This window comes from Eubalaena glacialis, chromosome 6 (genome assembly GCF_028564815.1).
Source record: "Eubalaena glacialis isolate mEubGla1 chromosome 6, mEubGla1.1.hap2.+ XY, whole genome shotgun sequence".
In the NCBI taxonomy this organism is placed as follows: domain Eukaryota; kingdom Metazoa; phylum Chordata; class Mammalia; order Artiodactyla; family Balaenidae; genus Eubalaena; species Eubalaena glacialis.
In genome coordinates this window covers 29,680,323-29,702,517 of record NC_083721.1, presented here as the reverse complement: position 1 = coordinate 29,702,517, position 22,195 = coordinate 29,680,323, and the positions used below count along the sequence as shown (strand labels likewise).

Below are 22,195 nucleotides of genomic sequence, written 5' to 3'. Positions count from 1 at the left end.
AAGGTGAAAAATCTGTACAATTATTAAAAGTAGTTTTACTAAATCAGAATTGACAATATATCATCATCTGTACTTTCATACAGATAACAGTGAAGAAATCAACAAAAAATAATTACTAAAACTCCACTGTGGATCAGGATAAAATGTCTCCAATATTAACTCACACTTTGCTTGGACAATTAGTTAAACAGACACATGCTCTGTTACTATTCATTCAACAATATACACAAATTCAAAACTGGCAGGTATAAAAAAAGGAAGTTTTTTTTTTTTTTTCAGAATCATTTTGCACTTATAAAATAAAGCCAAATAAAGCTTATGTCGCACATACCCAAAACTTACGCCACCCTTTTTCTGATACAGGTAAGTGAAATATTAACACGTAGCATTTAAAATGATAAATATACATATTATTTACAATAATTGGGAATATTAGAGATATGAGCTTTTATGTACAATCATTCCTATTAAAACATTTTAACTCAGGTTGTATCTGCAAATACTTCCCTTCCTCTCCTTTTTGATCTTTTATTGATAGCTCAAGAAGAGTTGAAATAGAACACATTTGTAGATGTAGAGTTGATAATATGTATTCAGTCGCTTGGCTCTGTGATAGTAATCTTCTGTACCATGTCGGACAGATTTTCAGACTCCAGGTCTTCTTTACCATTATCTGAATTTTCTGATGAGATATAACAACCAGAGTCCCTTGGGCAGTCATCTAACTGTGACTTATTTAAGGAGATGTCTGGGCTTAAGGATAGGGACACGGATTCATTTTCTTGCTCCTGAATAGCTATAAATGGAAAAGAGGGAAGCAGTTAGGCAACGCCAAGAAAAGTTTTGTTCATATACTCATCCATCTTTGAGCTATTTTAACTGTTCCAAACTTGACTTCATTACAATTGAAAATTCTGTAAGTAAACAATATGTTTGTTTATTATTAAAGAGTTGTTTGAACTCAAATATTCAAACCACTGTTTTCTTAGAAGACAAAGTTTTCCCTTTGTTGCTCACTTGCAGTTTCATGGAGTTCATGTGAATGGCTTACATAAGTGAAATCAATATGGACTCTCATTTTACATTAATAACAAGTTGCCAGAGAAAGCAGATTGCATCCACAGTGTGACTGATGCCTTGTCCAAATACTCCTTAAAGTAACATTAGAAGAAGTCATTTGTAGTTTAAATGTACAATCCAAGTCAATAGTGATCTTCGCGAACAATTCTAGAATCATGATAATGTGGATTAATGAATAAAAACTCACTATGGGCAACAATATACAATAGGATTTCAATAACCTGGAATTTAACTAATAAAACTTAAGAGTATCCAGAATTTTCCTATGTTTGCATTCATAAGAAAAGTAGACATAGAAACCAAGCTGCTTTTATTTTTTTAACTTTTTTGGCTGTGCCACATGGCTTGCGGGATATTAGTTCCCCCACCAAGGATTGAACCCGGGCCATGGCAGTGAAAGTACCGCACCGAGTCCTAACCACTGAACCTCCAGGGAATTCCCCAGGTTGCTTTTAGATAGAAACACTATGTCCATTGAATCTGCCTTTTATAGTTTGTCTGCTACATCATTGTTTATAGTTCTGAATAACAATTATTTATATTCAGAGTGGTAATTCTGTGTCATCAAGGCAGTATTCTGGATTCAACGGGCATTATCTTTTTAGAAAAAAAATAACATTAGCGATATAACGAAAGATATTTCTAAAGAACCTAAGCAGCCCTATAGTTTTACTCTCCTCAAGAATATTAAGCATCAGTGTTCTCATTTTCAATGTGAAGTTTCTTTCTTTGCATTGCCTGATACCAGTAAACACATGTTTCTCTGTATCATGAGATGGGTTTCAAGGAAAGGAAATGGATCTTAGGCTACCACCTCTCAGCTGTATCAGCATGTCTTGCTATTTCCCCTTCTAACCTTGGGGCCTCTCCACTTTGGACATTTGAATAGCCCTACATTGGAAGAACATACATTTCAGGGTGGATTAAGACCTCTGCCTTCAGAGGCTGTGCACTTCATCCCCTTCCAGTGAGAATAAAGTAAATCCAAACTTCAAAATCCTTGGAAGAAGGAAATTGTGTAATTGTATAATTTTCCTCAATAGACTCTTAAGTAATTTATCTTTTGGAAATCTACCCTTTATCTTGTCTACACATCTCCTGCTTTTAAATGCATTTTCTAGGCTTCAGATATCTTGCCAACGTTAGTTTATGGTCCACTGTGTATCCAATTGTTATCAACCTCTATTACAAGAGAGAATTAAGCCCTGGTGCCTCAGCATCCTTGTACGTAATGAATTAAGTTCTCGTCAATGTATCTACAATGGTACTAGTTATGTACCTTTCATGGAGGAATTGAGAAAAGAGTCACAAGTTATTTTCTGTATTCTGTGGTTTATATGGGAAACACAAGTTGAGAAAGGTTGGAAAAAATGATAAAAATTTCTTAGTCCACTCACTTTCAAAATGAATCATAACAGTTCTTTTAACCTTTTCCTCAAAGTTTTCATTTGCAATGATGAAACCACATTTATGCCATTCTTCTGAATCTTCTCCACATTTGTCACAACTATATTTAACTGTGGACACAAGTAGCACAAATTTAAGTCTAGTGATGTTATAACTAGTTCTAGGTATAAGGACCTTTAACTTAATATACACCTATTGTGATTGTTATTTTAAAATGTTGGCTATCATGAAGCATTTTCTCTTTACTAGTTATAATGACCAGGTTTGGGGGAATCTACTTAATATTGACTAGTCTTTATGAGTATCAGTCATTCATTTTTGTTTCCAAGCCCTTCTTTTATGAAAAGGCAGCACTGAAATGGGACCTCATTCTTTAAGGAAAAGCTTTCTCCTCTTCCTTTGCTTTTCGGTCTTACTGCCACTGAAATGAAAGAGCCAGCTCTGTGTTCCATTAGCCAAGTGTTTCCAGAAAAGGCCAGAGGAATCAGTCTTTTTGCAATGCTTCCTGCCACATCAGCAGTGATCTCCATATTTGGAATGTGGTCCTCTTAGTCAGAATGGCTGTGGGGATAAGGCTGTGTTTCCCCAGTTTATATTTGGGCCCATTACCTCAACACAAAATTGAAAGAACTGAGTTCCTACCCACAGACTGACATCCTAAACATTTGGACTTGGCATAATGAAAACTGCTCCCAACACCGTGTTCTATTTAGGTTGATTACTGATGGTGGGGCTCTCTTCAAGATATAAAACTTAGGTTTAAAGAACTCTGATTTCCAAAATTAGCTCTTTTCCTTTCAAAAAATAGATACTTAGTGATTTCATCCTCAGAAGCCACTATACATTCACCTCAAAGAGTAACAAAGTAAACAAACAATAAATCTAACTTTAAACAGAGAATGTGTTATTTTAAAAAATATTAGTAATAAAATGTATTTGTTTTTATTTCCACCTGAGAGATGCTGTATCACATTCTCCAAATTCTAGGAATGGTTTGTTTTCAATACAGGTTATTTATTGTAGAAACCTTTCATCTGCAATTTTTACGGAAAAAGGAAATAGTTTCTCAGTATGAAAGTTACGCAGCGCAGTCATTTACAGAACAGCAGTAATTTGCTAAATGATTTCCTAATGGAATGAAAACATGACTATGCCTCCTCAAACGCTTCCCACCAGGCTTGCAGTAATTTTAGGCAGGTGATCAGCTGAAGCCCCTCAACTGTAACTATAAAAAGAAAAGGCAGGTCAGTAAATTATATTATGGAAATGAAAGCTATCTAGCATGCAGTTTTTGTATTTGGAGGGTCAAGATTTTCCTCTTCTTGTTTTTCTTTTTTCATCTTGATGCTAATGACTTAGGGATTGGCACAAACCTAGGTCTTCTGCTATGGGTGGTTTTTCCAGCAGAGGAGATGAATTCACACTAATACCTCCACATGTTCTTTCTAAGTCATTTAGTCCCTTCATGTGGCCATGAAGCCAAGTAAAGCTAACCGACCTACCTAGAAATTGAAACTGTAACCTTCATCAGTTTTGTCCCATGGTCTAATCATCTGAGCTAACCAGGCAAGTAACACATTGGAATAAGAAACAGTTTGCCTACAAAATTACAGACTTGCCGTAGGATATCTGAGTGCATCTTTTTATACCAAAATATTTCTGATAATACGTTAAGTTAAAAAATTATTATATATAATTTTTCTATTATTAAAATTATGTAAAAACATAGAGATATCATATAATTCACAAATGAAAGTGTTAAAAATTTAGATAGAGTTCCTCTATATTTCTGGATCATATACATTTTATATTTTATTTTAATAAAGTACAAAAAAAATAAAATGGTACCATTTTTTAATAAAACCCCTGAATGGTTTGCAAATATCCCCAAAGTTGTACATTTTAAAAATCTGGGTATATTGGAGAATTAGTAAATAATTTGAAAAAGGGTATATCTTATTGCTACCAGCTAACAGCAGGCATAATAGGAGTACAGAAAGCAGCCCCAAACAGTCTGTACTTTATGTAATAAAAATAAAATAATTATGTTAAGAAAAAATTATTTAGGAGATATTTTGTCATAAAGAACAAATTTGAATACTAAAATACTTTATTTCTTACCAAAATTTTTATGGAATTGTATAAAGCCCATGGTTCAACATAAGATAGTCATCAATGGAGATAAAAAGTGGCATGTGATTAGAACATAAGAGAGCTAATATAATGATTCATAAAATAATTAGGCAATCTCAATTATAAAAAATAGGCAATCTCAATTATACTAAACATGAAGGAAGCTTTAAGGAAATCAAACTAGATTCCTATTGCTGGGAAAAAGTTCTCATGCCCTAAGGAGAAAAATCTGCCCTATATTCATGTATTAGAAAGTTAAAGATTTAATAAAAAATGTAAACTACTAGTTTTTGCTTGACTTTCCCAGTTTTCTTTACCCAAATAGTCCAGATTTTGACTTTACTATCTTGTTTTCCTTAGGTATGAAGCCTCTGTTCTTTAGGCCAAGTACAATATTATAAAGTAATGCAATCCGGAGGGCACTGGAAAATAGCTGGCCAATGAAAGTGCTCCATAAACAATGTGTTTAATAAAAAGAATGTAATATTTAGATTAATTAAAGGAAATATGAACTAAAGAAGATCAAGTAAGAAATTTGTTGAAATTCAAATGAAGATACCTCTTGGGTCTTTGTATTATCCTCCTCTTTTTCTCTAGGCTGGTACCATCTTCAAAGAGGAAAAACCAGGCTTAAAGCACATCTTAGGATGGCTCAAAATCTCATCCTCATTGGTAGCTCCACATGAGTCATCAAACCAAAACTCAAGCACTCTCCAGATAACTATGGCTATATTTATTTGTCCAGAGGTAGCGTTGTCCATGGAGGAACATTCAGTAGGCAACATGGTGTAACTCTTAATTATTTCTTATTCTATCTGTCCTTAAATTACCTGAATATTTTAATTTTCTATTTAGTGACTATTTGGTACTTATTTCATTTGCATACCTACCCACTTTTTGGAAAAACAACAAGAACAAACTGAAAACAGGAATGTCTTCACGGAAAACCAACCCATTGCTGTTTTCCCGAGGCCATGAGAGAATATGGAGTTGAAATGAATCTCCCTCTGTTTGCAGACCTCTCTTTGCATCCTAGCATCATAGTCTCCTCTCTAATGAGATGTACATCTTTTCACTTACACTCACAACAACTTCCACTCCACTCTGCTGGCTCCTTCAGTAGGGTAGAGGCACACCCACTCAAGATCCAATCACTCAGCACCGACAGGGACAGCACCATTAGGCTGCCACTTCACTCAAGCACACATCTCCATGAGAGGCTTTGGTCCCAGGAAATATTTACCCGTGGTTGAGTTGTTGTCACATTGGACTATTTTGATAATGACCAAATAATATTAAAGACTATTATTCTATTGCTAAATTAGGGGCCTTGGAAAATCAATATCGTATTTCTTACAGGTTAAATTAATCCTGTTTACTTGATATGGTGAAAAAATAACCTAACTTCATTATTTTAAAATGTATTGTTATTTGGCAAAAATAACATCACCTTGCATATTACTGATCTACAATTTGCTTTTACCACTTAATATGTTTTGGACATCTTCATGTCAGTATGCATTTCATTCTCCTAATATTTTCCTACTATTTTATTGTTCACATACATCTTAATTTATTTATAACAAATTAATTACTGATGGAAGTTCACATTGGTTTTAGTTTTTAATGAAACTCCTAGTAGTTTAGCTAGTGTTTTTATGCATTTGTAGAAATTAATCAAATTCCTAAAGCTGGAGTTTCTGCATAAAAAAGTATGCACATTTTAAACTTTGACAGTTTTTACATTATCTCCTTCTAGAAACGTACTCATTTACACACTTGCACACTCACATGCACACATGGTTAGCGTATACATAAAACGAATCTTGACAACACATATCAACACCCACCTGCCCGTTACAAAAACTTTTGTGTGTAAAGTGGGTTTGCAGGGGACTTTAAGTTTTATAAACAGAAAAAAGTTTTGCTCACTATTTGCAGATCTCTTCACTCCCTCATTCAACATGTATGCATTCTACAAGCATCTGTTATCCATCCACTCAATGCAAAGTGTGGTGTTAGGGGCTTTGGGAAGGTACGTGGTAATAGAGAATTTGGTCTTGTTTGGCCAGGGTAAACACTACAAAGCCATGCCTCGTACACAATCACAGTGCAATATAAAAACAAGTACAGGAATGCCCTACATGTACAGACATTATAAGTGACTGAGGTGAAAATTCTATGAACTCTTTCCTCTGGAGATTGTTCTCTGGTTGAAGTACAAAATGTTTCTATTTCATTTTATTGTTCTTTGTATTATACAGAATATGGCATCTAACATAATTTCAATCTTAGGCGGTAAAACCAAAAAAATCTGAAGAAAGTAAATTTCATAAAGCAAAATTTCTATGACTAGAAATAGATATTAAATGCATATTTATAAATACATAAATGTAAAATGCCTGGGTGCCTTCTCTGTCTCTGTGGATAGTTAGCATATATTTTCTTAAAGGCCGCACATTTCTTGAATCTAGATCCAAATCATATGGCAAGTGGGTTGGAAACACCAGGCACGCATGTCAGGGGCTAATGCACCAGGCTACCCTGGCACACTGTCAGGCCAACTGCTGGACTGCTGCTTGGCATAGCTACAAGCCTCCCCTGCTGGCAGCTCATGTTCCAGGCTCCTGGCTGGGCCTTGCCATTTGCCCTGTATCGTTTGGGGCAGGGAGGCAGGCAGGAAGACACAACTGGGGATAGCTGAGCAATGAGGGGCTGCTGTGACCACAGCTGGTGCCGACAGCCTGGCACACAACCCACCCTCCCCCTTCCTCCTCACTGAACACTGCAAACAAAGGTTGCAGGTAGTAACCTCCAATATGTTATAGACAGATTCTAGTATAGTTTGTTTATTCTGTTACTAAGTTGTTTTTGGTTTTCAATTTAAATTTTAATTATCCCTCTGTTATGGGGAAAACAAGATATTTCCATCACCTGTTTTCCCCAAGGACAATAGTACACATTCTCAGACACACTTTTAAGACACATCAAAGTGCTTCTAAATGTAGGAAAAGAGAAACAAGTTCAGAATAAAAAGAGCTATTTAACTATAAACAGCAGTTACCTATCTTATTATTTTAAAGAGCCATTTCTCAGCAAGGCAAAGGGGTTTTGAAGGTTGTGTTTATGGAAAAACACACACACATATATTCTCTATTCTCTTTTTTCCTTGCTGGGAATATTTATTCAAAGTGAACAAACAATTTTAAAATTCAGAAGATAAATAGAGAAAATCTAATGTGCACAAAATAAACAGATTCTGCTCTTTTGCTCCTTCAAGAGCCGAGTACTTCACCCTAATTTTTCTTCTCCTTCTAACCTCATCTAGATTCCCAGCTGAAGGAGCCAGTAGCCTAATTCTGCTCAGTTCTAATGCAACATGAGAACAAATTCAGAATATCTCTCTCTGTACTGGTCTTGCCTGGGATTGCAGAACCCAAAGTTGTTATTCTACTCCAGAGGTAATACTGTGATCAGCCCTAACACCACTCGCCAGCCCTACTGTCAGCTTCTTGGAGAAGCATCTTTACCTCCTGTCAAGTAGTGACCTAAAAAAGTTTAATCCGGTTAACATTTTCAAGGTCGGAGTGGGTACAATGCTATCTATTTTGGCCTAAGAGAACAGGGAAATTGCTTGCTCTAAGTCTTAGATTTCTGTTTGTCCCTGTTCCATCCCCCACCCTCTTGGTCCCTCTAGATGTATTAAAGGCTCACATGGAGCTTGTGGTCTTTTCTACCTAATCTCAAAGCTTTAACTCCTGCCCTCAAAACAGGGGCCCACTCTGCTCAATTTTTATATTGAATGATAAGCAAAGCAAAACTTTCCAGTTTCCAACCTGAGAAGCAATGAAACTCTAAACGAGGAATTTATTGACATTCCCCAAACTGACATTATTCAGTGATCAAAATAAAATGCATACATAAAATCCTGGCCAATTTGCATACCCCATTCTTACACACACACAGAAAGCTAACTATTTTTAACCTATGACTATGACATGCATTTGTTTTTAATAACGTCTCAGTTTTATACAACCATACATTCAAGGTCTTTATCATTCAAGGTACATGAAGGTTGTACATTTAATCTTTAGCATGGTTGTAGAAGATATGATTCACAGAGTAGAGAATAGATAAAAATAAGCATGCAGCAGCCTGGTGCCAAATCATCAGAACTCACCATCTTATCAACAAATAGAAGTCATTCTTCTTTATTTCTTGAGCAAAGCAGTTTCATATAAGATAAATAGCTTTCAGTCAGAATAGCCTAACATGCAATATGCATCTTTTTGACATGTATATTCTAATACTACTTTAGACCGGTAAGATTAAAGGAAGAAAAATCTCAGGGTTGTATGTTGACAACAAACACAGGTCGCATCTACATTTTGTCCATTTTTCATCTCCCAGATTTTGGGTCAGTGTGTGTATGTTTGTACATTACTGGATATTATTAAATGATCAACCTCTAGTGACCTTCAAGTACTGTTTTCTGAAGTTTTATAAAGAGAAATAATTCAGGGAATTTTTACTTTTTTAGGTCAAACATGGAAAGTCACATCATGCTTTGGAGATACTGTCTTTTGTTTTCAGAGACCAGGGCGTAGCAGAATGTGTTTCTAATAGATTTAGGAGACTGGGTTCTAGGTGTGTGACCTTGAGAAGGCTACTAAACTACTCTAGTTTTAGTTTCCCCATCTTGTATAGGAAGAATTTGGGTCAGACGGTTTTTAAAATTATACCTAGCTCTAATATGATATCATCCATAAATTATTATTCTTTTGTTAACATCGAAAGTAGATGGGTGATGAGGGAGGCCTTCAGTGGCCCATGCCTTTGGCACTGGACTGAGCTTCCCTCTGTGGGTCTCTGCTGAGCACACTTGTATGGCTGAAAGCCCTGTTTCCCATGGCTCTCTGGCCCCTTCCATTCACAAATCTTGTTTCAATGAGGCCATAGTAGCCTTTCACCTTTCAGGGCGTCATGCTGTCGCAAAGTTTCCGTTCTCACTTAAATATTAACTTCCACTTTCTGAGATGGAAAACTGAACTGAAACTCTTGGGAAAATTGACCAAGTAGTAGAAAACTTGAATTTTCAAATAGTCACTGTTCTATTCATATTTACCAGTTTGTATGTGTGGAAGAAAGAACTTGGATTTTTAGAGTAGACTGCCTTTGATTAAAACTCCAACTCTGCTACTAATCTAGCTGTTTGGCCTCTTTGAAATTCATCTCTGAAATATGTTCTCATCTATAAAATGGGCAAAATACCTACATGGATGTTATTGTAGACGAAAAGCAATTATTTACAAATGCTCAAAAAATACTCTTCTTCCTCCCTCTACTTCAGCATCAACTTATTTTGGAGAGTATTGACAATGACACTGAAAATTATCAATTACAAGAAATCTACAGAATCCATTTCTCAGCGTAATATTGCTTAGTGAGGATCCATGTTCTGAAATGACGAGATGTGAAAGAAACTGCCTCATTTCCTTTGAAGATATTGTTACACCAGTTTACACTGATCAGTTTTGTTTTGGCTTGTACTTTTGAGGAAATAGGCTACTTAAGTTTGAGCTTTGTCTGCCTCTGTGACCCGATTCCCCTCTCTTCTACATCTCCTAGCCTCCACAACTTCAAAGAATGCATACAAACTCCTAGGCCAAAGGATGAAATCAATTCTGTGGGTGTCAAATTAGTGATGCATGTGAAAACTCTTTGAAAAGGATGAGGATCTATGCAAACTCAAGACAGTAAGTAAGGATTAAGTAAGGTACAGTTTCTAAAAAAGTAAATTAATTCTCACTAGATAAAAGGCCAGTGTATAATACACATGCGCAGTTCAACTATGCCATTTTGTGAGGCATATGAGGGAGGATATAGGAAAGCTCACGAAGGGACAGTCAGGAGACCTGGGTCCTAAATAGAACTTTCCTCTTTACTCTCAATCTGGGCTGTGTAAGAAAGTATAACATAGCATCACAAACACTGGTCCTAGCTTTCTAATTCACTAAGTGCGTGAGCTTGGACAAGTTGCTTATCTTCTCAATTTCTCATTACAAAAATAGGGATGATACTAGCTCACAGAGTTGTGGAGAGCATTAAAGAAGAAAATAAATGTAAAGATCTTGGCTCAAAGTTTTAGTCAGAGAACATGTTCAAAGAATAATTAATGATTATTATTAATATTACTTGTGAAAGAGAAGGTTGGATTAGATGATCTAAGTTCTTTTTCTCCTTTAACATTAGACACCTTTCCCCCTATTTTCTAACAAAATACTCCTTGCAGAGTTTGGCACTCCCTGAGCTCAGAGTTTTGGGAGCCTGGCCAGATTTAATAAGAGAATGCTCAGATTGGGCAGTTGTAAAAACAAAAGCTATCCCATCTTTACAAATCCAGTTAGCGTAGCCAATATTCAAGGGAATCTACATGTGTTACTCCATCTTTAGTTTATACTTACAAATACAGAGAACCATCTCAGATAATAAAAGTAAGTGCTGAATATTTTTGCAAGCTATTATAGCATTTTGAAAGAATACTGTAAACACTTACAAGATGTGACTCTATGGTAATGAAACGAATTTTCTTGTGTGGCGCGAAGGCTCATTAGCTCAGAGCCATGCTCTGTGCTGTTCTACAGAAGTTGCATATGACATTGCTCACTAATGGCTCATGCTGTCACTAAATATTTGTTTCTAACTCCCTCAGTTTTTGGGAATGTGGACATCCACTTGTGTGTAAGTTAATAGCTCTGCAGAATTTAAATGAGGTACCCAGAAAAGCCCTTTTGTTTTCTGAATCCAGTAAGGAAAAAAAAGGCCCTCTTTCTAATGATATATTTGACCAGAGTTGTTGTTTCCAAATGTATAAGAAAATACTTATTTTATTGGAAAGAATGCTTTATATGATTCTCGGTAAATAAAACTGGGGCTTTGTTTTTAATGATCTTACTGTTTACATTAAACTGTGATTCTCAGCTAGGGAGAAGAGTAGGTGTGCATACTCACTTTCTTCATCAAGAAGATTTTCAGCAGCTGATAGTAACCTCATCCTATCTTCTGGGTTTTTAATGTTTAATTCAATGAGATGACTCTCTTTTATATCCTTTAAATCTTCTAGGGTCTCGTAACCATTGAGCAAAAGTGTTGAGGTGTATTCCTGTGGGGAAGAAAAAATATGTATAATATAAGCTAGTCAGATTCAAATATTTTATTTTTAGTTCTCTTTAGATTTAAAAATAAAGTGTAGGAATGCATGGAAACCAAAGGTGCCAACAGAACTTTTGCTTAACTTTATTTTATTTGTACTAGTTTTCCACACATGAACTTGGGGGCATTTAAACAGTATGTTGTACAGTTCTCATCTTCTGGAAGGACAAATGTAAAGAAGAAATGACTACCTTAAGCTATACAATGCTAAATCATGGATCAATTAAATAGCTGGATCATTCATCCCATTTGGCAGTTTTTCACTTCTCAAATAGTGAAATTGACAAAGCTAGTATGTTATTAAGTCTATCAATAAAATGCCTCTAATACAGTATATTATAATAATATTTCTGGATCTATATCTTTTCTTGTTTGCTTGGTTGCAAAATCATCTAGCCTCATTAACTTCTTGGAGTAGGTTAAAAAATGAATTTGAAACAGACCCAATTTATATAAAAAAGTATACTTAGCATTTTGGTTGAAAGGCATTATAGAAACCTAAGGAGTCTCAGACTTTCTATTTATTTAAAAGCTTTCATTAAGCATGAAAGCACTGTGGTTGGGAAAAGTATTGTTTCCGTTTCTTATCATGTATATTTTGTCCATCATTTGCATCAATATAAATTAGTTTAAAATTCATAGGCTTCTGATTTCAAAGTCTGTTATGTTATTTATGTAACTTCTGTTCTCTCTAACAATAGAAATGCAAAGTGAATTTGAATGCTTTTCAACTTTCTCAGATATTCCTCCCATTTTACTTGATCATAATTTCAATATCCTTATTTTAGTTACTAAAATTGAGTAAGAGGAGGTATAAAAGTTTTAAGTAATCAGAAAGAACTTATTACTAGCCCTTTATTTATTTTTAAAAAAGGGAAAGAAGGAGTAGCAATTCAGCTCTTTTAAAAATGATGTATCCTAGAAGGAGCACTGAGTTAGAACAGAAAAAAAAAAAAAATTCCCATCCTGATGTAACTAACTGTGGGTTCTTGAGTAAGGTATTTCACTTCCTTAGACCTTGGTTTTTTCATAGGTCACAGAACAAACAAGTAGCTGAAGCAGGATTCAAACTTGTGCTTCCTCCAAGGAGTACCCCATTTGGGGGACACCAATAGTAATATTGAAAGGCCTATGTAATGTGTCTACAGACAAGAATGCAACTAGATAATTCAGGAAAAACAGTTAAGGAAAGATTAATTGGCTATTGTCTTGATGAATTTTGAAAACTATCAAAGTACTGCTGTGTTAATTTTAGAAATGGATTGCAAAACAGTAAATTGAGTGAGGCTAGGAATATTGTATGTACATGCCATTTAACAACATAGATATTTCATAAAAATTTTTCTAATGTAACAAGAAAATAATTGGATTTTAAATATAGACAACACAGTTTTCTTAACACAGTCATTATGAGGGCTTAATGATCACTGTTTCCTAACAAATTACTTTAAAAACAATTAATTTAGTTATCTTCTCTTGACTTGCTTTTGATCTCTGCTCTATAGAAAATACAATTTTCTTTTCATTTCTCCTTTCAATTCTCTGAATCTTTACCTTCACTCTTTACATTCTCTTTATCATTCTCATTACATGTTTTCTCTGGGCCTTTTATTCTCCCAAGTATATTTCATTTTTCACTGCACTTTCTCAACCTAATCTCTACTGTGACTGCTAAGTACCATTAGAGTTTAGTCCAAAGGATGTTATATCAAGACCTGTCCTCGCATAATAAAAGTAATAAAGGGTATATATAAACTGTTTTTGGAAAACAGATTTTCCATTTCTGTAAGTCATGTAGTTTTTAACTACACAAACACTGACCCATTCTCAATTACTCCATCCGTATGCCACCAAAATCAAACAGGCCATAGGTTTGCTAACCTGAAGGTGAATCCTCTCTAAGAACTCCTGCAGAGTCTTAGGTTTTTCCTTTCCACTCCTTCTGTGTGCCTTTATTTTCTTGGGGGCTGCTTCTTCTTCTGAGATGACATCCACATAAATAAATTTGAAGTTTCCCACCTTATTGTTTAACATTCCTGTCCAAATCCCCATTGGCGTTTTGCAGATAATGTCTATGATATCTCCTTTCTAAAGACAAAGAAATATACAAATTAGATTTCAGAGAGCTCTGGTGTTCATGACAATTGGTAGAAAGAATGCAATCATTGAAAATTAGAATAATGAGGGCATTACACTAAGGGGGTTTAGAGTTAAAAATAAATCTAAGAGGAAATTTCTTTTAAAAGTTTAAGGAAACTATTTACTAGTAATATTGAAGAAAACCCCAACATGCTTAAAGAAAGGCTCCTAAATGTATTTGATGATGTGTTTATGTTTCTGGTATCATATCAACTTATCAACTTATATTTGTAGAGCATCCTATAGTTTACAAAACACTTTTGCATTCATTAAGTCATTTTATGCCCACAACACACCTCTTAGATATATACGCGAGGTGTCATTATTACTCTAAATATTACAGGAAAAGAAATGCAAGCATTAAATAATTTCCCAAGAGCTTACAGGAAGTTAGTGGCAGAACCAGAGCTCAAGCCTAAGTTGTTTGAACTCAAAAATAATGCTCTTTTTATTTATCCTGTCAAAACAATATATATGTAGCAAAGCTCAAGCTATCATTCCTGGAGGGGGTCCCAAGTAAGGAAGGGGAAGAAAGACAAGTCTATGACTGTGTCTGTGCTTCTAGTTCATCTGAAAAATTCATCTACAGTGTGAAATAAATCCACCTCAAGTATTGTAACCATCTAAAATAATGAAAATGTTCAGAACTTTGTACATAACAAATATGTAACAAAAGTATATATGCACTAAGGATAAATTAAGCTAATTATCCTAGATTAATTAATAATTAATTACTAATTACTTATTTAACACTTAGATTGAGCTCCACAGCAAAGTTTGGATTGAAGTATGAATGAAATGCATTGGGATAGACAAACCAGTTGGTCTGTCTCTTTATTCACATCTAAGACTAAGACTGCAGGAGTTATTGGCAAGAGTAGTAAACTCCACAGGGTATTTTTTTGTAAAGAGAGTTGATTTCTATGCAAATACAGTGTCTACATTTGTGTCATAGTTACTCCGTTGAGACTTACAGCTTTCTACCTCAGAGATGACATTATAGATTCTGATATTTTTGCCATTTTAGGGGTCTACCCTCAAACAAAGCATTAAGTCTGCTACTAAAAATATTTTTTTCTACTGCTCTGTGAATGTGTATTCTTCCATCTAAAACATGGATTTTATTTGTAATAGTAGAATTCAATGTGATTAAAAGATCTGGTCTTTCCGATTTATGATAGTCTGCCCTTCAGACCCTATGAGCTGTTCGCCTAGTTTTTCCTGTCTTTAACTATAGGGAATCAAATCCTAGGCTAGATGGGATCAGCTAAGCAGACCTAGAAAATCCCCAGAAGCTCTGGGGGAAGTTTCAAAGTATGGCAGTCCTATGCTACAGCCTTCTTATTATCCTTTAAACTTGTAAAAAATATACATTACAGGTAAGCCCACAGATCACAAGCAAAAATCCAATTTCATTTCGGATAAGACCCTGGATGGTGAACAACAGTATTCAATACCCTGTGTGTCTGTGGGATTACTTATTGTGTCCTACTCGAGCTCCACAAATGTCCCCTTAGGCAGCACAACGGTGGTGCAACCTTTGTGCTGTGAAGCCCTCACAGCAAAAGAAAATGAACAAAGAGGATAAGAATAACAAAAGGGGATTCAGGAGGGAATATCACTGAGAGAAAGTTGTCAGGTTACTCATGGCATTTGCAAGTATTGACTTAAGTATTGAAGTTGCCTGGCCAAGTCAGGTTCCCAAAGCGTTTGCTCTGCTGGGCTCTTGCCTGATATTTCCATTTTCTCTCCCTCTCCTTGGCTTCACGTAGAACTGGGCACCTCCACAACTTGTGAGGATTTGGGTTTTCAGAAAAATGTAGACAATTCCTTCTTCCCGAATAAGCTCTGATTCTACATTATCTACATAATGCAACTTTTGCAAATAGCCTCAAAACACTGATCCCCCTACTCTACCTCTCATGTTTTGTCTGAACTCCTGCCGTAGTGCACCAGTCCCCGGTTCTCCTATTGGGAAGAACGCGCTCACCCCCTAGTTCCCCATACTTGCACTTCCTGAAAAAGATCATACACCCAGCCCTAGACAAACCATACAGAATGCCGATATGATGTGCACACACCTTGATTTTGAGCGAGTCAGTGTCATAAGGGCTCGGTGTGAAACTGGTATGTACGCGGGCACGGCCACAGAATGGTCCGGAGTAGGGGCCATCATCATCGAGTCGAAAGCTGTCCCGGTTACTTGTACCGTCTGAACAGCTTGTTATTCCACCTGATAAAGGCAAAGCAGAGGTTAACAGTTCTCACTGAAGGTTCATAACATTCTGAACCATCACCTGGACATAACTAAGCAGGAATAATGCCGAAGCACTGGATGCCAGCCTCCTGAGGCGGCTCTAAGTGACCGATCCCTGTTTCTGCCTCCCAGTCATTTTCCACCAGGGACTTCTGTCCTCTGAGCCATTTCTGATCTTTCTCCAGTCAACCTGACCATTCTTTCCTCTACCACCAACCCAAACACTCTTACTTCAGTCTCTATCATCTGATCCAGTAGCACAGTGCTTTGAGCATTCGATACTTGCTAAAGAGGCAGACAGTATAGACTTAATTCCCTGTACAAGCCAGATAATTAATTTTGTACATGTAAACAAAGGCAGAAACCTATAGCGACAGTTTGATCTTTGTGTGCTATTGATCAGGAATGGTCAAAGCATAAGACCACAAGCTTCCCTACAACTTATCACAATGTAGCAAAAATAGTGTCTCAGACTTCCTATTGTGTACCAAAAGCCATTTTGAGGCAACATCTCTGTGTATAAAAGGTAGCATTTTTGCTTGTTGTGTGAGCGTCAGGGAAAGAGGAAGTGTGTTCCAATGTCTGTACTCCTAAACTGTTCAAAATTGTTCTAAACTGGGCTTTTTAAACTGCTCCAAATCCTTGCTCTCTGGTCCTCTTCCTTTCTGATTTTGAACCTCAAGGGGGGAAAAAAAAAATTCCATTTTTCCTGCCTGCCTGGGGGTAAGAATGGCTCCCAGTGGAAGTAACTCTGAGTCTCCCTACTGCTCTCACTTGTCACCTCACTTTTTCCTTCAGTGTGGCCTTTCAGTGCTCTGCTTCATGAGGGAACAGCCCCAGTATCTCTGCCATTCTTTCAAATAAGTATAGAAATAAGAGAAAGATCCTTAGCGATTCTTCATTTTTTTTTTTAAATATGGACTGGTGTAAAAGAAAGGTGAGTTGCATCTAGTCACAGAAATTAAGTTGTTTATGATAACAGCTAAGTAGACCCCCATCTCCTCACACCCTCCCTTCCATGACCACTCCAGTCCCTGGCTTTTCATGGTGTATTCAAGTTACAAAATTCTACCCATATTTGGCATTACAAATTTGAATTTTAAAACTTCCAGCAGAAATGAATATTAATGAAATCTGAATTTCACACATGCAAAAATATATCCCTCAAATGCTTCTGTATTAGCTTTTTCTTCACAAAATAACTGTTCTACAGCCAGTAGGAAAGTAGGAATAAAATTCAGGATATTTGCAGCATCTGGTCTTTGTGCTCCATCTTCAAATAACAGAAGCAGTTGATTTTAAATGAAATGGAAAATAAACTTTGCAAAAAACATTTAAAAGCCCTGAAAAGATTAGAGGGATGAGTAACAGTGTACATATAAAAAAATTATAAGGCACCCTGTAGTATTAGTAGTTTCATTCAAATATTGTAGCAGGACATGTGACTGAAGCCTGAGTGACTTCTTTGGTAGAAACAATGTTTTTAGAAAATTCTTATTGAACACATGCTGATTCCTTTTTGTCACTAATTGGTGATATTCCTACTATTTAGTATTTACATGCTACTTCACTCTTTACCGGCTAATGCTGAATGGAAACCTAAAATGTAAACGTTAGAACTGATGCAGATGTCCTGCTCTTTTCAGAATATTTCAGGAAAAAAAGGAAAGGAAAGGAAGGAAAACGTGACAGAGGGCAGGACAGGGAAGGAATAAAGAAAAAATGAAAAAATGAAAGAAAACAAAAGAAAGAAAGAAAAAAGGAAGAAAGAAAGGAAGGAAGGGAAGGAGGGAGGAGGTAGGGAGAGAGGGAAGGAAGAAAGGAAGGAAGAGAAAAGGAAAGGAAGGAGTATGTGGAGGGGGAAGAAAGGGAATGAAAAAGAGAAAACAGGATTTTAGTTTCCTGAATACTTCAAGTCATTTAAAAAATTTGGACTCAAAATAATGTTAGTTCTCCCCAGCACACTTTATTGTAGGGATTCTGATTTAATCGTGCAATATGATCTTTTTGAGGCATATCCCCAAGAGCCTTGCTGACCACAGTGTTAAAAGTTTCAAAATAATCCATAATTCTAATATATTACGTATTATTTTAGACAATAGCATTGCTATAGATTCAACACATCCTACATTTTCACTATTTCTCTTATCATGTAGTTGGAACCTTGGTGAAAATTTGACAAACAAGCCCAAGAGAAATAAATCTGTTGTTTTTAATTAACTTAACCCATATCTCCCATCTAGACTCTTGTCACTTATTTCATAGCTTTACTTGATGAGCTCCGCGCACTGTAGAGACTGTCCATGGAGTCACTGGCTTTGAGGGAGCTCTTCTCTGTATGGGTTCCAATCGTGGGATCACTGTTCCGATAAGGGAAGGCATCCTCTCCATCTTCCCCATCCTTCAGAAAATCATATCAGAGGTTAAATGCAAAGAACTGATTTCCTTGGAGACTTTCACTGTGTGCATTGATTTAACAAACAAGACATATTTTAGCAATAAAATACTTAGGAATACATCAGCATAAAATATGAGTGTCATGAATCTTTAGCTCAATTTCAAGCATAACATTTTATGGTATAGTGGGAAAAATTCTTTAGATGAAACAGCCCACATTTTGGAATTTAACTGAAATTATAAAGTTTATTTTTGTAGTTAGGATGAATATCGTATCAAGACTATTTAATCAGAAATGCTAGATTTATTAACATCTGTGCTTTATCTGTTAAAGCACTTTTATTTCTTCATGTTCTCCATATCATCTATTTACCACTGTTACTAATCCTTTGAGATCTGATATTACAAGTTTAAACTCTGCATAGTTGCTTCGTGTCAGTTATTTGCACCCTACCAGACCACTAGATATGAATAAAACATACACACTTTGCAATTCTAAAGCAAAGCTTATCTAAGAAGCTTTACAAATCTCATATGGTGCTTGCCACCTAGTCAAGTGAAAAGCACATCTTGCATAAAATTAGGAAAGACAGACAATTTCAAAAGAAATTACATCTGCTTGAAAACATCTCAAAAGTTTTCCATGTTTAGATAGTTTCAACAAAGCCTATGAATTTCTTAATATTCATCAAAATATGATTCAATATTCCTCAGTTTTGAGCATTTCTAAACATTGGTAAAACTTCAGACTATACATATGATATATGCTCAGTTTGATTCTCTGCTTTTATCCATTCTTTTATTCGTTTGTTCAGTCATTCGACACAAGTTTGTAGAACACCTTCTAAGTACCTGGCATTGTTTTGGGAACTGGAGATATCATGGGAAACAATATACAGGGTCCTATCTTTAATGAGGTACATTTTAGTTTGTCAGGCTGTGTGTGTGTGTGTGTGTGTGTGTGTGTGTGTGTGTGTGTGTGTTTATAGTGTTTGGGGAGGTTTGTGTAAACAAAGTGAGCAAGACAATTTCAGAGAATAATAAGTGCTATGAAGGAAATAAAACTGGGTGATGTGAGAGGATTAGCTACTCGGATTAGGGTTGAAGGAAGGTTGACTGATTTAGAGGGAATAGCCTCCAAAGACCTCCTCCATAAGGTAATAGAATCTCTGAATTCTTGACCTGAATGATAAGAAGATGTGACTTATATGAAGATTTGGAGACAGTTTTCCAAGCAAAAGAAATAGCAAGAACAAAATAACTAAACTCAGAATTAGCTTGGGTTATGCAGGGGAAAACAACAAGGCCAGGGTAGCTGGAGCTGAGTGAGAGCAAGGAGAGTATTAGGATGTGAGCTCAGAGAAGTAGACTGGAGCCAGCTCAGGAAGGGCTTTATAGACCACTTGCAGTAACCATGGAAATGTGCACTCAGATCTCTTGCTGCGGGACCCTTCTTTACTGACAGCCCCAACTACTAGCCTTCTGTATCCATCACTGTGTTTGCAAGGAAGCCATGTCCCAATGACTTAAGCAGTGGGGCTACCATTTGAGTCCATTCTGGTGGGATGTGGGGCTTCTCTAATGGAAACTTTTGGTTCAAGGACTTCCCATCAATGTGGCCAAAGTTTTCTTAGAACAGTGTTGAAGCCTGAGACTTGAACGATCCTCCTTTCTTCCTCTCCTTTTACAGGTGTCAGACTTGCACTGTAGTCTGAAGGATTTCCTTGCTCATTTTTTCTTTCTCTTCTTTATCCTTCACAGGCATTTTCTCCAGTCAGTCTTTGGTGTGTCTATTCCCTTCTTGGGGGTCTACTTCTCAGAGGACTGGAATGAACACATCATAGTAAGGGAATACATTTTGGTACTAAATTTTAACCAAGAGAGTGATGTGTTCTGAATCTGACTTTTCAAAGATCTTTCTGGCTTTCATGTGGAGAATCGCTTTTATTAAGGAAAGAGTGGAAGAAAGAAAACCAATTAGGAAATCTAGGCAAGAGAGTTTGTTTATTTAGTCTAAAGCAGGAATAATTACATGGAGAAGTTAAGGGTTTTAGATATACTTTGGAGTTAGTACCAAGAGGATATGCTGATGAATTGGTGTGAAAAGTGAGAGAAAGAAGGAATTTTGAGTGATTTGTAGGCTTTCTTCTCTCTCTCTCTCTCTCTCTCTCTCTGTCTCCCCCCTCTCCTTTCTTTCCAGCATCTACAGTTATGACAGTGTTGTCTATTTCTACTTGGAAGACTGGACAAGAAACAAACTTTCTGTAGAGCTTAGAGAATCAATCATTCAGTTTTAGATATATTAGGTTCTAGTTATCAATTATGCATCTAAGTGATAATATCAAATAAGCAATTGGTTGTATAAGTATAACAGATAAGTAAAGAGATCATATGGGACTTCCCTGGTGGTGCAGCGGTTAGGAATCTGCCTGGCAGTGCAGGGGACACGGGTTCGAGCCCTGGTCTGGGAAGATCCCACATGCCGCGGAGCAACTAAGCCTGTGCTCCACAACTACTGAAGCCCGCGGGCCTAGAGCCTATGCTCTGCAACAAGAGAAGCCACCACAATGAGAAGCCTGCGCACCACAACGAAGAGTAGCCCCCGCTCAACGTAACTAGAGAAAGCCCGCGCACAGCAACGAAGACCCAACACAGCCAAAGATAAATAAATAAAATAAATAAATTTTTTAAAAAAAGAGAGAGATCATAGCTAGAGATGTAATTGTGAAAAAGTCATGAGACAAGATGAGCTCACTTAGGATAGAGACTAAACTGAGTAGAACATCTAGGAACAAGCCTCAGGAAGACTCAATATTTAGAAGGACAGGAAAGAAAGCAGAGCTAAGAAAGGAAACTTTGAGAAAGAAGGAAAACCAGAAGAATGCCCAAAGAAACCAAGAAAAAAGAATGTTTCATATGTAATGAAATCATCACTTGCATCAAGTACAGCTGAAAAGTCATGTAAGAAGAAAGAAAATTGACCATTCAATTTGGCAACGTAGAGGTTAATACTGATTGTGACAACTGTTTTAATGGAGTACTGGGGACAGATTCTATTGAAGTGCATTAAAAAGAAAGTAGGTATAAGACATATAGATCAATGGAATAGAATTGAGAGTCCATAAATAAATCCATATATTTATGATCCATATATTTCTGACCATATATTTATGATCAATTGATTTTTCAGCAAGGATGCCAAGACAATACAATGGAGAAATAATTGTCTTTTCAACAAGTAGTGTTGGGACAATTGAATATCCACATTCAAATGAATGAAGTTGGACTCCTACCACACACCATGTAGAAAAATTAATGGATCATACACCAAAATTTAAGAGCTACAACTATAAAACTCTTAGAAGGAAACATTGGAGTAAATCTTTGTAACCCTAGATTAAGCAATGATTTCTTAAATACAATACTAAAAACACAACTGATGAAAGAAAAAATAAATTGGACTACATCAAAATTATAACCATTTGTTCTGTAAATGATAACATCAAGAAAATGAATACTATCCGCAAATGGGAGAAAATATATCATACTGCAAATAGTATATCTCATAAA

At 36.1% G+C, this 22,195-nt stretch overlaps 1 protein-coding gene across 1 annotated transcript in view; it reads right to left on the bottom strand.

The window, feature by feature from the left end:
• Positions 1–570: 570 nt before the first annotated feature.
• Positions 571–22,195, bottom strand: part of SAMSN1 (SAM domain, SH3 domain and nuclear localization signals 1) — a 139,344-nt gene continuing 117,719 nt past the window's right edge. The window contains exons 11-15 of the mRNA XM_061192708.1: positions 18,500–18,629; positions 16,053–16,204; positions 13,714–13,920; positions 11,632–11,782; positions 571–796 (exon numbers count right to left, since the gene is read on the bottom strand). Coding sequence (XP_061048691.1) covers positions 594–796; positions 11,632–11,782; positions 13,714–13,920; positions 16,053–16,204; positions 18,500–18,629 — 843 coding nt within the window. The 3' untranslated portion in view covers positions 571–593. The remainder of the gene's footprint in view (positions 797–11,631; positions 11,783–13,713; positions 13,921–16,052; positions 16,205–18,499; positions 18,630–22,195) is intronic.